We start from the raw sequence: 16567 nt of genomic DNA, 5'->3' as shown, positions 1-16567 counted from the left end.
TCATGAGGGCTTATGGAAAGTCATGTCAAAATTTGGTTGTCTTGAGAAGTTGACCAGTATTACATGCCAATTTCACAATGGTGCGCTTGCCCAGCTTCTGAATAATGGGCGATGCTTTCCCGGTCAGCAATGGAGTGAACAAGGCTGTGTTTGCTTCCATGCTTTTTAGCATGATGTTTTCAGCCATGTTATCAAACACCTTCAATGAGGACAAACATAGCATCAAGTCGGCTGATGGGAAATTCTTCAACTTGAAAAGGCTATGAGCCAGGGCTAAAGTGGAGGGAGTGTTGGTGCATGATTTTTTGTTTGCAGATAATTGTGCACTCAATGCAGCCTCTAAAGCTGAGATGCAACAAAGTGTGAATCTGTTCTTTGCTGCTTGTGCTAATTTTGACCTAACAATTAACACCAAGAAAACACAGGTTCTCTGTCAGCCAGCACCACACCATCTATATGTAGAACCAGTAGTTACAGCAAATGGAGAGATTTTGAATGCTGTAGGTAAGTTCATTTACCTTGGTAGTGTACTTTCTAGGGATGTACACATTGATAACGAGATTGATGCACATACTGCCAGAGCTAGCTCAGTGTTTCGGAGGCTCTGAAGGAAAGTGGGGGAGAGAAGAGGTATTAGACTGACTACCAGACTGAAGGTCTACAGAGCTGTTGTGCTGAACTCACTGCTGTCTGCCTGTGAAAACTGGACAGTCTACCAGTGCCATGCCAGGAAACTGAATCGCTTCCATTTGAATTGTCTTAGGAAGATCCTGAAGATCACCTGGCAGGATAAGGCACCAGACACTGAGGTTCTTTTTCAAACTAAACTGTCAAGCATTCAAACTTTACTGGAGAGAGCGCAACTCCAACGGGCTGGCCATGGTGTTCAAGTGCAAAATGTATGCTTGCCTAAAAGATTGGTTTATGGAGAACTCACACGGGGCAAGGACTCACATGGTGGTCAGAAGAAGTGATATAAGGACACTCAAGGTCTCTCTGAAGAACTGTGGAATTCATTGCATGACATGGGAGACACTGGCACAGGACTGCTCAGCATGGCATGCCCTCATCAGAGAAGGTGCTGTGCTCTATAAGCTCAAAAGAAATGTGAGATGTGCAAATTTAGAGAATCCACCCCAAATGTTCACATGGACTATTTGTACCTGGCCTGTGGTAGAGCATTCTGAGCTCATAATGGTCTGATCAGCCAGAGTTGGATGCATTATAACTTGACTGTAGCATAGTGATGTCATTTTGGTCTTCTTCAAAACTGAAAGACAACAATCAACCAACCAGCTTCTGCCACCTGTTACCTCCATGACCTTGGGCAAATCAAATCGCTTCTCTGGGCCTCGGTTTCCCTATATGTAGAATGAGGAGTTTGGACTAGATGACCTTGAGTTCTAGGATGCTACAGATGATTTGTTTTCATCTTATAGTAGACTCCTAGAGGAAAGAAAATGTATCATTAAGCTAGGTTGGCATGTTTTTCACTATTTCTCTTATTTTATGTTGTATTTTCCAAGGCCAAATAAGTTATTTTCACACCTCACTCACCTTCACACCTCTATATCTATATAGAAATACAGGTACCTCTAACCATTACTTATATAGCGATGCCTATAAACTCTATATTTATCTCCTGTAATCAGTGGGCATTCTGCCACCAGTGTAAAGACAAGCCCGCCATACCCTCCCAGACTGTGTTGGTCTTTGGAGTCAGAGGTTCTATTCTGGGCATATTTGATTTAATATGCCTAAAGGGCATCCAGGAGGAGAGAGCCAGGGCAATTTGTCAGTAAAAGGGAGGAGATAGACAAGATGATCATTTGAAGGCATAGCAAGGTCAAGAGAAGGTGTTCTATAAAAACTGGGTAAACAAGCATGTTTGTAGGCTGCTGGGAAAAGTCCATTCTACTAGATAAGAAAAAGAGAGACAGAAAGATGGAGGGAGGAAGAGAGGGAGAGAGGGAAAGAGGGGAGGGGGGAGAAGAGAGAGATAGAGGGGAGGGAGACAAACTGAGATAGGAGACAAGGCTTTAAGAAAGGCTGCCTCCTTCTCAGAGGAGAGGCTAAATCTAGAGGCAGACAGGACCTCAGAGGTCTTCTAGAACAACCGCTCACTTAACATATGGGGAAACTGTAGCAGTTAGCCCAGGGTCACACAGCTCATAAGTGTCTGAGACTGGATTTGAACCCAAATCCTCCTGACTCCATTTCCATCATTCTATCCACTGTGCCAATGTGTGCGTTTGAAGAGGTTTCAAGGTACAAATGAGACAGGAAGACAAATTCCAATCGTACCACAGATATGATCTGTGTGACTCCTGTCAGGCTCAGCTTCCTCATTTGTAATGGGGACAATGATAGCACCTGCCTCCTAGGGGTCCAATGAGATAACAGATGAAAAGCAATTTCCAAATCCTAATGGGCTCTCAAAGTGCTGGCCCTTATCATGGTAGTGGGGAGGCTGGCAGAGGACTCCTGGAAGGGCCCCCTTCCCCTCTCCCCAGCTACCTTGACAAGAGGCTCTAATGCTGTAGCCAGGACAGAGGAGAAGGTGCCCTGCTGCCCCTGAGATTGCCTCCAATGTGTCCTGAATGATGAGAGTTGTCCCCAGGTTGTCTCCTCGGTCAGAATGTAAGGATTTAGCTTAGTGCTTGGCCCCTAGGAAGAAGTTGTGAAATCCTCTTGACTTTCTTCTCCCCACTCCCTTCTGACCAGTGCCAAAGGTCCACTTGGCCACAGCCCCCACCCCCTTGCTATCTTCTGGCCCAGGGCTTCTAAATCCAAAGCATAGGCCAGTCGCTCCCCAAGCCAACAAGCATTTATTAAGTTAGCAAGCAGTTATAAATTAAGCACTTATTAAATTAAGACACAGAGGGCCGGGAATACAAATTTGAGCAACAAGAAAGTTGGCGCCTGGCCTCACGGAACTTCCACTCTAACTGGAGCGTTCCTCTCTTCAAAGGAAACTGGGGGACAGGAGGGAGGCGCCTGCTAGTGAGCTCCAAGGGAAGATGGGTGGATGGGCTTCTCAGTGGCCACAAGGCTGAAGATCCATGGGCCTCTGGTTTGGCGCGTGGGCTGGGGGAGATCATCTGAGACCCTCATTCCTTGGCCACAGGAACCCCAGACCCAAGCCCCCTCAAACAGCTGGAGTGCCTTGAGCATGACGAGCTCACTAATTGGCCTTGGAATACAGCCAACAATCCATGCTGTAGTGCTAATGACAGAAATGAAATGACTGTTATCTTTAATGATGCTGTCACTTAAGCTCTCGGGAGGGAGGACAGATGGAGTTGCCTGCTGGTGGAGAACCCACGTTCTATTCCTGGGCTTGACACAGAACCATTTCCACAAGCACAGAGCTGAGGAGCTAGAATTAATGAACCGAATGAAACCATCATGGCTCATGGGAAGAACACTAGCTCTGGGTTCAAATCCCACCCGTGTTAAGCGGACTGTTTCCTCATCTCTCCAAGGCCACCAGCTCTCAATCTACCATGCTCTCCTAGGAGAAGGAACCCACAGGCCAAGGCTCACAGATTCAAGATGGCTGGGACCCAAGAGCCCATCTTGTTCCCTGTCTCATTTTACCCAACAAGTGATGCTCGGTCCTTGGCTTGCAGACCTCCCAGGAGGGGCTCGCAGCATCTCCTGAGTCAGTCCTCTCTACACCTGGACAGCTCCATCTGTGAAGAGTTGCCTTCCCTGTACCAAAATCAGGAATCCTGCCCTCTGGGGCCAGGCGGACCAAGCCCAAACCCTCCGTCATGTGACAGCCCTAAGTCAATTATCTTCATCACTCTGAGGCCAAAAATCCCAAGTTCCTCCAAATGATCCTGATAGGACAGGAGTAGTCAAGGCCTTCAGGTCCTTTCTCACCACTTGAAGAAAGCTATGGGTGTTTAGACCAGGCCTGGAGTCAAGGAGACCTGAGTTCAAATCCAGCCTCAGATTTTCCAGATTGTATGACTCCCACTTCACCTGCCTCAGTTTCTCCTTCTGTGCTAGGGGAATAAAAACCCTTAGAAACCAGAGTTGTTGTGAAAATCAAATGTGTGAATGTATGTAAAGTGCTTGGCAAACCTTAAGGTGTTCCGTAAAGGCCAGCTCTTAATCTGTTCGTGATTAATACTCAGTTGAGGGAGCTCTCTTACTCACAGCAGTGGTGGCGCCAGTGACTCTGGGCCAGCCCTTGTTCTCAGCTCGCAGGCTGAACCTCGATGTTGGTGCAATTTCATTTGTTGCTGAAGACACAGAACAGAGTGATTCACAAGACACAAATAATGAACAATCCCTTCAGAAATGGTTATTAGAAGCATCAGAAAGTCTGGAACTGCAGAACCCACAAAACAGCAGAGGGAAGCAGGGCTCCAGCCCAGGACAGCCTGGATGGTCTCTGGGTGAGGTCTATTGAGCACGGAGCTGGAAGTGGAGCAGAGCCCAACGTGAGCAGCGCAGACCAACCAGACCAGGAACCGGGCAGAGCATGCCCTAGCACCCTGAATCAGTGAGTTACAGCAGTTACCAGACTTCTTAACCCACAAACACCAAAGACAACAGAGAAGGTTAGTGGGAAAAGCTGCAGGAGTGGAAGGAGTTAGAGGTTCGGCTACCACCCCCGGGGCATCAGAGGTAGGGCAGCTACAGAAGTACAGCTGCAGTTGCTTCCGTCCCCAGGCCCATCTGGTGGGAGAAATTAAGTGGCGGATCGGAGCAGGAGTGAAGAGCCTGCTGAAGATCTAAGCCCAGTCCGGGTTGGGGGTTCTTGGGGAAGGAGGAGTGCTGGTGTGGCAGAGCTGGCGCATCCCCCCAAGCTTGGAACATAGTTCTCTAAACTCTACAAGCAGTCATACCCTGCTGAAAAACTCAAGGGGCAAGTTAGTTGGCTGCCAATATGGCCAGGCAGCAAAAACACACCCAGATTCAGTCTCAGACTTTGCATTCTTTCTTTGGTGACAAAGAAGACCGAAACGTACAGACAGAAGAAGTTAAAGTCAAAGAGCCTACAACAAAAGCCTCCAAGAAAAACATGAACTAGTCTCAGGCCATGGAAGAGCTCAAAAAGGATTTGGAAAAGCAAGTTAGAGAAGTAGAGGAAAAATTGGGAAAAGAAATGAGAAGGATGCGAGAAAACCATGAAAAACAAGTCAATGACTTGCTAAAGGAGACCAAAAAAAATACTGAAAAATATACTGAAGAAAACAGCACCTTAAAAAATAGATTAACTCGAATGGCAAAAGAGCTCCAAAAAGCCAATGAGGAGAAGAATGCCTCGAAAGGCAGAATTAGCCAAATGGAAAAGGGGGTCCAAAAGACCACTGAAGAAAATACTAAGTTAAAAATTAGATTGGAGCAAGTGGAAGCTAGTGACTTGATGAGAAATCAAGATATTATAAAACAGAACCAAAGGAATGAAAAAATGGAAGACAATGTGAAATATCTCATTGGAAAAGCCACTGACCTGGAAAATCGATCCAGGAGAGATAATTTAAAAATTATTGGACTACCTGAAAGCCATGATCAAAAAAAGAGCCTAGATATCATCTTTCAAGAAATACTCAGTTGATTACTGATCATCAATCCCAATAAATATTCTATCTGATGTGCTAAAGTCATCTTTTACTCAGGCCTTTTCTATCCCAGGCCTTATGGTTCAGAGACCCCAACTGACCTTTGTCCAAGATTTCAGGACAGGCAGGCACATGAAGAAATTTTAAGTTACACCTTAATCTAAAATAGGATCGGGCCATATTTGGGATGGTTTGGGCAAGTCAGCCATTCATTTGTGAACACCTCTAGCCACTTTCACATAAAGCCCATTGCCTAGACCCAGTGAAAATGCAGGAAGAAGCTTTGTTACTGCCAAATCTTCCCTGGATTAAGGAGAAGGGGTTAGGAAGGAAAGGATGCCACCAGAAAGGGGAAGCATAAATGGGAAAGGAAGGGGGATTGGGAGGGACTAACCACTGGACAGCCCTGCACTCCTCATTAATCCAGGTATCTGGAGCCCTTGAGGAAGGCCTCCCACACACCGTGTGGTCTCCTTGTGCTGAGCTTCTGAAAGGGCATGGACAAGAGCCACACAGCATGTGCAGCGTTTGGCATCTGAGGAGGGACTGTCCACACTGAGAAGTTTGGACTATTGGATTGAGTTGGACCTCCCCTCACCCAACTATATCCTCCTAAATGGTCTCTCAGCTCATCCATCTTTCCTCCGTCAGATGCCGAAACACAGTCCCACAAGCGCATTCTGACAAGGAGCCTCACCTTGTGCCCATCTTAGGTGGTGGCACCCAGGGCAAGAAAAGTTGAGTTCAAATCTGGCCTCAGGTCTTTACTAACTGTGTGACCCTGGGAAAGCCCCAGATATCTGTTGGATTACGCTGCCTTGTCTGAAAGCACCCACCTCCTGGGGTTGTTGTGAGATAATAATTGTAAAGCAGTAGCACAACAGTGCCTGGCACATACTAGTTGCTTAATAATTATCTATTGACCATTGACTGCTCAAAAGCCCTCACTGGTTCCCTGTTACATCTAGAATCAAGTACCAATGTGCATCCAGGCTTTGAGGCCTCTCACAATCTAATGCCCAAGAGTAGTTCATTTTCCTCTCTGTCATGTACTCTGCATTCCAGACAGACAAGATTACTAGCTATTGCCTATACTCAACATGGCATCTCCCATCGCCATATGTTTATACAGTCGGCTGCCAGGCATTCCCTCCTCATCTCTGAGTCTCAGAATCCTTAACTTCTGTCAGGGATGAGCTCAGGTGCTACATCCTCCCTGAAACTTTTCCTGACCCTTCTCCCCACCCCCAAAAAACATCCTGTTAGTTCATGCATGCCATGGCCTAATGGAGACAGAGCTGCCCTCTGAGCAGACATGTGCTGGTAAATGTTTAACAACCAACTCAATGTTTAACAACCAGCTCTCTCCCCAACCTTACCCCACCCCCCAAAAAACACAACACAATTTTAAGCTTAATTTCCTTGTTCACCTATTCTCCATCACTTTCTTAAGTCTGGACAATCAACATAAGTCAAGCCCTGACTTGTAGTGTTGACAACATGGAGATAGAGATGACATAGAGGGAAAGCCTGCCTCAGAGTCAGGAAGTACTCCCTCTGACACCCCCTGGCATATATCGTTACCCAAGCCAGAGAAGCCGCCACTCTGCCTCAGCCCGGGTGGAGCTCCCAAGTCCAACCCCATCCTCATCTCTACACACAGGGTGCCCCTCCTCGAGGAATTGGCTCATCAGGGGAACAGGAGTCTCACTCTCATCTTGTTCGCCCCCCGTGCCTAACATGGTGCTTGGCAAAGTAGTTAGTACTTTAAATCTGGCCAGCTGAAAATGTAGGAAAGACAAAGGATTTCTCAGGCTCTTTGCAGGAATTCTCAAAGCAGCCTCCCAGGGAAGGTACCATGGAGGAGGACCAGGAACTGGGCAGCCCCCATTTCTAATTCTCTTTTCTTGGCTAGCTAGGTGAGGTATTGCTCTCTGCAGGCTAGGCTCATTAATGATGATTAATCAGCCATACCACGGAGGTCTCATCATGAAAATTAGCAGTTTAAATTTGGTCCTCTTGGATTGACACAAACAGGTTAATATAGCCTGAAATCCTGGGTAAATGAGTAAGAATCCTTATTCTGGAACAAAAATAATCCAGTGGAGGAGGGGAGATGCTTCGGATCTTAGGACCCAAGGTCCATTGGGGCTTGGGGGTGGGGGACCTGGAGGAGACAGAGACCTTGGGGAAGTAGGAGGCCCCTCCGTGCTGGAGCGGGGAACCAGGCAGGGCTGAGGTGGGGAGGGGCCCACAGGTGTGTAGACTGGCTTAATTATCCTTCCTAAATAGGAGCTCAGTGAAATTATTTCCACCTGGGAGAGCTGACAGCACGGTCACCCTAGAATCCAGACCTAGTCATTCCACTCTCCTTATGGCTCTATCTGTGTAAATACATTCATTCAGCCCAGGTTCAATCCATCGCTTGGAGATCAAGGTGCCCTACACCCTGACAATAGGCAAATTTGGCTCTCCCAGGTCATGAGCAGCTCATTCCCAAGGGGCCAGAATGAGAAATTTGGGCTAAATGTGAACTCTCCAAGACACCAAAACCAAAAAAATTGGCCTCGGCAAGAAAATACCAAAAGAAGTCAATCTCTAGATAGTGTGGTGGCAGAGTCCAGAACTACAATGTTTAATTTGTAACATTTATTAAACACCAACTGTGTGCAGAGCGCTGTACTAAGGAAGGGAAAGAGACAAACATTTTTTTCATGTCAGGCTCTGACCTAGGCCCTTTACAGCTATGATCTCACTAGATCTACTAGGCATCTGGGATGATACAAAGGTTGATATGAGGAGGGCCCTGCCCTCATGGAGCTGATAATCAAATGGAGAGATAAGAGATAGGCTGAGACAGCTGTTATAGATGACATCACACATGAGGCACATTAGAGAGTAGTGAAACAAAGGTGCGTGCAGCATCATGAGCAAAGAATCACAGACTCAGAACTTGAAGTGACCTTCTTGATCTGGTCTGACCTTCTCATTTTACCGGTGAAGGAAGGGGGATGACTTGCCCAAGACCACATAGCTTACATAAGTGGCAGAACCAGCATTCAAACTCAGGTCCTCCAACTCCAAATCTCCTGCTCTTTCCCTCCATGACTACAGATTGTTCTGACCTTTGAGGGGAGATGAGGGAAGGCCCAAGGGAGAAGGTGATGTTTCAGTTGGCCTTTGAAGGATGGGTAGGACTTCAGGAGAGAAAGAGAAAGAGGATACACCCAAGAGAGAGAAGGCCCCCCCCCCACCATTCCCAAACTCTGTGTATTGTCTTCCCCTATCAGACTGTAAGCTCTATGAGGGCAGGGCCCATCTCTTTTTTTTTCACATGTGTATCCCCAGTGCCTTGGACATAACCAGTGCTTAATAAATGCTTCTTGACTGACTGACTGAACTCCATCCATTGTCTTCATCTATCTCCCACTGGAACTTTTTTTTGACTATAGAATTCCCCCAGAGACTGAGAACTGAGCGCAAGGCTCCAGGTCGCTTCCCAGGCTTTACGAGGGACTGTCTTTGTCTCTGTGACCCTAGCACTTAGCATGGGGCCTAGCACACAGTAGGTACTTACTAAATGCTTCATCCTTTAGTCACTCATGCGACAACATGTGTGTTCAGTGGGCAGAGAGATCTGGTTTGGCTAGAGTTTAAGAGGGTGAAGAGGAGCCCTACAAAGTTAGAGTGGCACCCTATTGTTGAGGAACTCCAATGCTAAGCAAGGGCCATCTACTTTGTCAAGTCTAGACCCTAAGGTAATAAAATAAGCCTCATCCCATCGGATGCTGTACCTGCAGACAGCTCTGGACCTTGCCCTCTGCCCTACAACTAAGCCCTCCTCAATTGACAGTAAGCTCATGGAGGGCAGGGATTGTCTTGCTTTTGTATCTGTATTCCCGGTGCTTAGCACAGTCCTTGGCACATAGGAAGTGGTCAGTATTGGCTTTTTCATTCATTCAGCTGCCTGTACCATTTTCAGTGTGGGTTCCTAAGCTAGCTGGGCTGTCAGATGACTCCATTGGGGTCTCCACCCCATCCGTTTGGCTGCTGCTGGAGGCATTCCCATCCTTCCCAGAGGAGGGGTAGCTTGACCAGCCAACATCAAACAGAAATATAAAAATGGTTTCTCCACTTGTGCCAGTTGTAGAATTACCCTCAGACAAAGCTGGGTCTGTTGGAGGGGATGGGATGCGGAAGAGGTATCTCCCCTCATGGATGTCTCTCTCTGCACACTCATCTATCAGTTCCCATAGACAGTTTTCTGCAGCTTTTCCTCAATTAACCAGACTTAATAGAAACATGGACAGAAATCACAGTGACCTCTAATGTCACCTTCAGAAGCTGGACAGAGGCAGATGCAGTCGCAGATGATTCCAAAAGCTGCACTAAACTTTTTCTTCCTTTTCTAACTAGGGCCAAGTGAATTCGACCTTTGTATGGACACTGGAGATGGGATCGATGCAGGGTCTGACTTGGAGGAGCAGGTAAGAGCAGCCTTTCAAGGCCATCCTTTGTCTCGTACTGTTGGGATTCTGGCCTTAAGAAAGACGCAAGGAGCTCCTAGCCTTCCTTGTGTTCCAGAGTAAATGTCTAACAACCACCATGGGGAGGGGGAGGCAGAAAATGGACACCAGACCCACTCTTAAGCTGCCTTCTGAACATTCTCCATCACTTTCTCAAGTCTAGACCATCAACAAAACAACAAATCAGACCCTGACTTGAGTTTGCTGAATTATGAGGCACAAATATTCACAATGAAAAATTCCCAATTGCCTCTCCTGAGAGAGCAGCTAAGAGCTGGCTCCAGCACCCAGCCTGCCTTGAGCCTTGGGCCCCCTCTCAGAATAATGCTTTTAAGGGCATAAGATAAAATGCAAAGGATGACACCAATTATATTGAAATAAGGATGTCATTTTTCCCATCCAAGTTCACAGGCCCCCGAAGCCTAGCCACACACTTAAGAATCCCTGATAGAATGACCACCCTTCTTTAGGCAGGTTAATCACAACATTTTCTGTGGCTCTTTCCAGCCAGCCATCACCTTGTAATCATTTGTGATTTGTTTATGGCTATAGCCAGAAATTATTCACACACACTTAGGTTAGGGTTAATAGCTGGTCTGGCCTATAATTGAGAAAGATGCACAGGTTTAAGATATGGGAAATAAATTGAATTTTCTCAGCCAACAATTCTCCCAAGTCTCAGTCTCTTGTCATGACCCCTCAACCAACAATTATTTATTGGGCCCTTCCAGGAGTGGTGAAGGAGAGAAGCGTTAGCCAAAGAGAATCTCTGTACATTTTGTGTTAGGGTAAGGCAAGTGAGGCCTCTGAGAGCCACTAACTAGGAATTCTGGGAGCCAAGATAAGTGGCACAGAGTGATTAGCACAAAGCAGACCCCTGGTTGGGGAATGAGGACTCCACCACATGATGGTAGTACAGGGGAGGGAGAGGAAAAAGGGTGCGATGGAGACCCCAGGATGCCAGAGAAAAGTGAGGAGGCTGGGACCTCTGGTGAGATGGGCAGCAGAGAGGAGGGGAGTGGGGCTAAGCCATGGGGAGAAGGTTCCCTCCCTGTCTGCCACTGGATAACTTCCTATTTTCACCTGTTCTTCTTGCTAACAAGGCACTAAGCCCTGAAAGTTCCCAGACGCCAAAAGAACTCCAAGAGCTATTTCACCCTCTAAATTCAGCCTAGTTATGGCTCCGAAGAAGCTGAGTAGGACAGTGTTGAGTGAGGGGCTTGGGGTCCTGAGTTCAAATCCTGCCTCAGACACTTGCTCAGCTGGATGACCATGGATAAGTTCCTTAGCTGCAGTTGTCACATCCACCAAATATATAATCCTGATTCCAAGCACCTCACAGGATTGTTGCGAGGATTCAGCTGGGCAATATCTGTAGAGGACTTTGAAAAATGTAAAGTACTATTAAGTGTTAGATATTATTATTATCTGGGCCATCTTCACTTCATCCAAAGATCTCTTCCTGGTAGCACCTTCCCTCTGAGCTCAACCCCAATTTATTCTGTCTATACCTGTTTGTACCAAGTTGTTCGTATGTTGTCTCCCCCATTAGACTGGGAGCTTCTTGAGGACAGGGACTGTCTTTCACCTTTCTTTGTATCCCCAGGGCTTAGCACAGTGCCTGGCACAAAGTAGGTGCGTAATTGGCGTTTGCCGACTTTTGCTTTGGGTGAAGTAAAATGTTGCATGAAGGATCTTTTTGCCCTGATGTTGCTCAAGTCAGAAGCTTTCCACATCTTCATCAGGGCTTCTTGGTACTGGCTATAAGCCAAATAAACATTTTCTTAGTCCTTTCTCCAGTCTCAACCAAGGTTTGGTTATTTCAAGTGGTTGCTTATTGGTGCCTACAGGTTATATAACTGGTTAGATAGACTAACATTACTTACTCTATTTCAAATGGCAGGAAGAGGATAGATTCAGAGAAAACTCACGGACTGCTACAGTATCCAGTATGCAAACTGAAGTTGAAGGTCATCCATGGGTGGATGTGAGCAGGCTGAAACATGATACCAACTCAAAATAGCACAGAAATGTTAGAAAAGTGATCATGGGAGAAATGTGTGGCCAGATCAGGAAGAGGTCCAGTCAGGTGGCAGGAATGAGGAGCAACCAGCAGAAAGCCCATGTGTCTAACCTCTGTCCATCCAATGTCAGGAAGCCCAAAGGAAGGCTCCCAGAGCACTGGGGTGTCCCCCTTCAAGGGAAGGCTTTATCAGAAGATATGGACAAGAGCTGCGCAAGGCTGAGAGATCATAGATATCTGTGTCCTTCATTATTGGAGTAAGGTCGGACCCATAGTACTGAGATCACAGAGTCATTGTCTTATTCATGAAGTAGATTCACAGAATCACAGGATTCAAGGGACCTCAGTGGCCCTGGAGTCTGATCTGTACATGAAGGAAATGCTCACTACAACATGCCAGATAAGAGCTTATGGGAGGGGAGGGACCTCTATCTAGTCCAACCTACACATTTTGGAGAGAAAGAAACTGAGGCAAGGGTGGTCTAAACAATTTGCCCAAGGCCATACAAATAGTGAGTATAAAAGGTAAGGTTTGAACCCAAAATATCTGCCTTTGAACCACCATGCTATATTGCCTCTACTAGAAGATCCCTAAGAAGGGAGAGCCCAGCACCTCCTAAGGGCAGCCCATCCCACTCTTGGATAGCTGTCATTGTTAGGAAGTCTTCCCTGGCATCAAGCTGACAATGTCCTCTTTGCAGCATCCACCCACTGCTCCTGGTCCTTGCCCTCCAAGTCTAATTGAGCTTACAGCCCTTCAAACTTTACTTAAAGACACCTATCATGTCCTCCCTGGGAGTCTTCTTCTCCGGGCTAACCATACCCATAATCCTTATATGTCATGAACTCAAGTCTCTGCCCCAACCTGGTTGCCTTCTTCTGGACACTGATCAGTTTGCCAATGTCCTTCTTAAATGGAGAAGTGACCCCAAACGGTGCTTCAGATGAGGCCTGAGGAGGACAGACTGCACCAAGACCTGCCCCTCCCCAGAGCCTGGCAGCTCTGCCCCTCAACACTGCCCAGATGGCATTAGCTTTTCGGCTGCCACATCCCACTGCCAATTCAGAAGGAACCCAAAGTCCACAAAAACAAACCACCTCCATATCTGTTTCAGAACAACCACTGTCCCCCATCATAGACTGTCAAGTTGGCTTTTTGTCCCCAAGGGCAACATTTCACATTTTTTCCACTGAATTTCATCTTCTTAGATTCATGCCAATGCTCCAAACTTGAGATCCCCTTGGATCCTGGCTTTGTCACCCCCTGTATTAGCTAAGCTTCCCAGCTTTGTGTCATCTGCAGATTTGATGAGCGTGCCTTCAATGTTCTTTATATTATCGACAAAAATGCTAAACAGTGTCAGGCATGGATTCTTGTGGCACTCCACCTGCCTCACTAATCCTAAACCATTAGTAGTCTCTGGACTCTCAGAATCCAGCCATCTAACCAGCTCTGAATCCATCTTAATGATTTATTTTCTAATCCATCTTCTTCGTGTGGATAGGATGAGATACTTTATCAAGAGCCTTGCTGAAATCTAAGCAAACTCTATCCATAGCATTCCCCTCATCTCTAAGTTAGTAATTTTGTCAAAGGAGGAAATAAGGTTCTTTATGATGTCTTCTCAATAACTTTCAAGTTGTGAACCCTTAGGACTAAGGGAGAATCCTATTGAACCTGGTTGGTCCTCCAACCATGTCTAAAGATTGGGCAAGAACAGATGATGGTGGGACAGCCAACCATGCTGAACTCAGAGTATGGGGAGATGGGAGAAGTGCTGGAGATGGAAGAGTCATGGACTCCAGAGAAGAGTGAAGTTATGGCTGACTATCCAGACAGAGGAGAGGGCTGCCTGTGTGCTGGGATTCAGAAAATGTACAAAGTTCCCAAAGTACCTTCCCATCTCAGCCTTCCCCAGTCCCTGAAATGCCCATGAAATAAAATACATGGGATTGCAAAGAAAGCACATCATACTGAAATGTTATATAAAAAACCTTTTCAGTTCACAGACTCCAGGTTAAGAAGCCTTCCTGTAGGGCTTTCCTCACAATCCAGGAACATAAATAGATAAATGGTATAGCCCTATCAAGAGGGAGGGAGGGAAAGAATAGAAAAGAGAGGAGAGGAGAGAAGAGAGAAGAGGAGAGGAGAGGAGTGGAGAGGACAGGAGAAGAGACGAGAAGGGATGGGAGGGGAGAGGAAGGGAGAGAAGAGGGGAGAAGAGAAGAGGAGAGGGGGATAGAGGAGAGAGAGAGAGAGAGAGAGAGAGAGAGAGAGAGAGAGAGAGAGAGAGAGAGAGACCAACAGACAGACAGACAGACAGAGAGACTGACAGACAGCACCAAAAAGTCCCCCAAGATGTAACAATGTCTGGTGCCTCTCTTTCTATATAAGATAAAGTTAAGTACACAAAATGAGTTGTGATACATTTCACCTGGCATCATTTACTGCCGCCTCACGATTAATGATAATGAAAATGGCTTTTGTCTTTTATCTTATGGTGGGTTTTTAAAAAAATTCAGTGCTCAGAATACAGTTACCACTCGGTCTTATGTTTTTGTCTTGTAACTAAGAAACCTGGTACAGACAGAGCCTCTGGGCTCTGCCCAGAGATTCCTACTTCATTACCTAGCTAGGATGATAGAAAGCTGATTGGGTAAGTCAAAAGTGGGCAGGGAGCACTGGAACAAGAGACAGGCATCCTTCCTTCAGCCCAGCTGCTGCAGGAGACTCTGGGGAGATTTCAGGAGGTTCATGGCAGGGATGGGGAAAATATTATATCTTTATGTTCACTACGCTTTAACTGAAATCTAGCATTGCTTTCAATCAAGGATGTGGGCAACCAACCACAATAGTATTTGCAATGCCCATGCAACTTTGCTGCCAAGAGAAAGCACAGGTATTTTCATGGTACATTCAAGTTGTTGCAGAAGCTTGAAATATCAATTATTCTCATCACCACTTCGAAATTACTATAGTAATAGGACCTGCTGCTAGATCACACATGAGCACAGCCTACCTATTTAATGGATGTATTTCAATATTACTGGTTTCCTTTGTAATCCTGTGGGTTTTATTTTGTGCATCTAAAAATGTGATTCTGAGAAGGGGTCCATAGGTTTCACCAGACTGCTGCCAAAGAGGTCCAGGACACAACATAGGCCAAGAAACCCTTTTCCCCCAAATATTTAAGGATTCCACCCATGTTTGAGCTTCATCTCACCTGCCCAACCTGAGCTCTTATTCACTAGTCTTCTTTACCTATTCTACATTCTGACCAAACTGGACTACTCCCTTCTCTGTTTTCAACCTTCCACTCTCATCTCTGTGTCTTGGCTCATGTCACGTCCCATGCCAATCTCTACTTATGTCCTTCCCCTCTATTAAAATCCAGGCTTAGTTGCTGCCTCTTCCGTGAAGCCTTCCCTGACTACTCCAGATAAAAATGCCTTCTCCCTCATCACACTCCTCATAGCCCTCTGCCTGGAGGTCTTTGCTTTGGCTTCATTTTTCCTTGCATTGCATGCATTTGGGGGCCTGCCTTTTCCTTCATTAGACTGTAAGCACTCTGAGAGCTATTCTGGTGTCAGATCTGCCCATTCCTGACTTCTAACCGAGTGCCTTGAACCTAGACAAAGTCAGTCAATCAACAAGCATTTATTAAGTGCCTACTGTGTGCCAGGAACTAAGCTGGGCTCTGGTGCTAAAAGGACCAAATGAATCAGTCTCTCCCCTCAGGGAGCTTGCACTCTAGCAGAGGAGATGACACTGCAGTGGTGGGTTCACTGAATTAAGCAGAATCAAATCCAGGATCCCTTTTCTCAACATAAGCCCACCTCCCCATCCGCACACAATCTCTGGTGCACAGACTTCGCAGCAGCAATCGCTGTTGTCCTGAATTAGCTTTTGGGCGGCCACCACTCTCTGTTGACTCACACAGAATGTGAAGCTCGTTAACCCCCAAATCTTCAGGCACACAGCTTGCCCTCTATTTGGAGGTGTTTTTTGAAAGTTCTATTGATGGGTTTTGTTTTTACATTACATTTACAGATCACCCCAAATCCAAGAGAGTTCTCTTGGAAAAGAGTAAAATGACCTCATCTGAAAGTGCATGCAACATTCCCCGTCAACCACACCCCCACCTCTCTATTTCAATTGCTTTTCTTAATTAACAGATATCTATTTTCTCTCCCTCCTACCTCAAACACCCCTGGAAAAAATAGAGAGGGGGGAGGGACAGACAAACAAACAGACAGAGGAAAAAACAAGAACAAATTCCTTGTAACAAATATGCAGAGTCAAACCAAACAGATCCTCTCATAGATAGAAATGTGTACATCTCATTCCACACCCTCACTCTGTCACCTCTGGATCAGACAGCATATTTTCACCCCTGGTCCTGTGGAATCCCAGGTGGTCATTGTGTCAATCATAGTTC

At 46.3% G+C, this 16567-nt stretch overlaps 1 protein-coding gene across 2 annotated transcripts in view; it reads left to right on the top strand.

Annotated features, from left to right (window-relative positions):
- Positions 1-16567, top strand: part of AK5 (adenylate kinase 5) — a 229105-nt gene that overhangs the window by 138678 nt on the left and 73860 nt on the right. For both annotated transcript variants that reach the window (XM_036754654.1, XM_036754653.1), the window contains exon 8: positions 9996-10066. In XM_036754654.1, the coding sequence (XP_036610549.1) occupies positions 9996-10066 (71 nt within the window). The remainder of the gene's footprint in view (positions 1-9995; positions 10067-16567) is intronic.

The sequence above is a fragment of the Trichosurus vulpecula genome, chromosome 4 (assembly GCF_011100635.1).
Source record: "Trichosurus vulpecula isolate mTriVul1 chromosome 4, mTriVul1.pri, whole genome shotgun sequence".
Taxonomy (NCBI): Eukaryota; Metazoa; Chordata; class Mammalia; order Diprotodontia; family Phalangeridae; genus Trichosurus; species Trichosurus vulpecula.
Note: the sequence above shows the minus strand (reverse complement) of the source record. Positions and strands in the feature narration are given on the sequence as shown.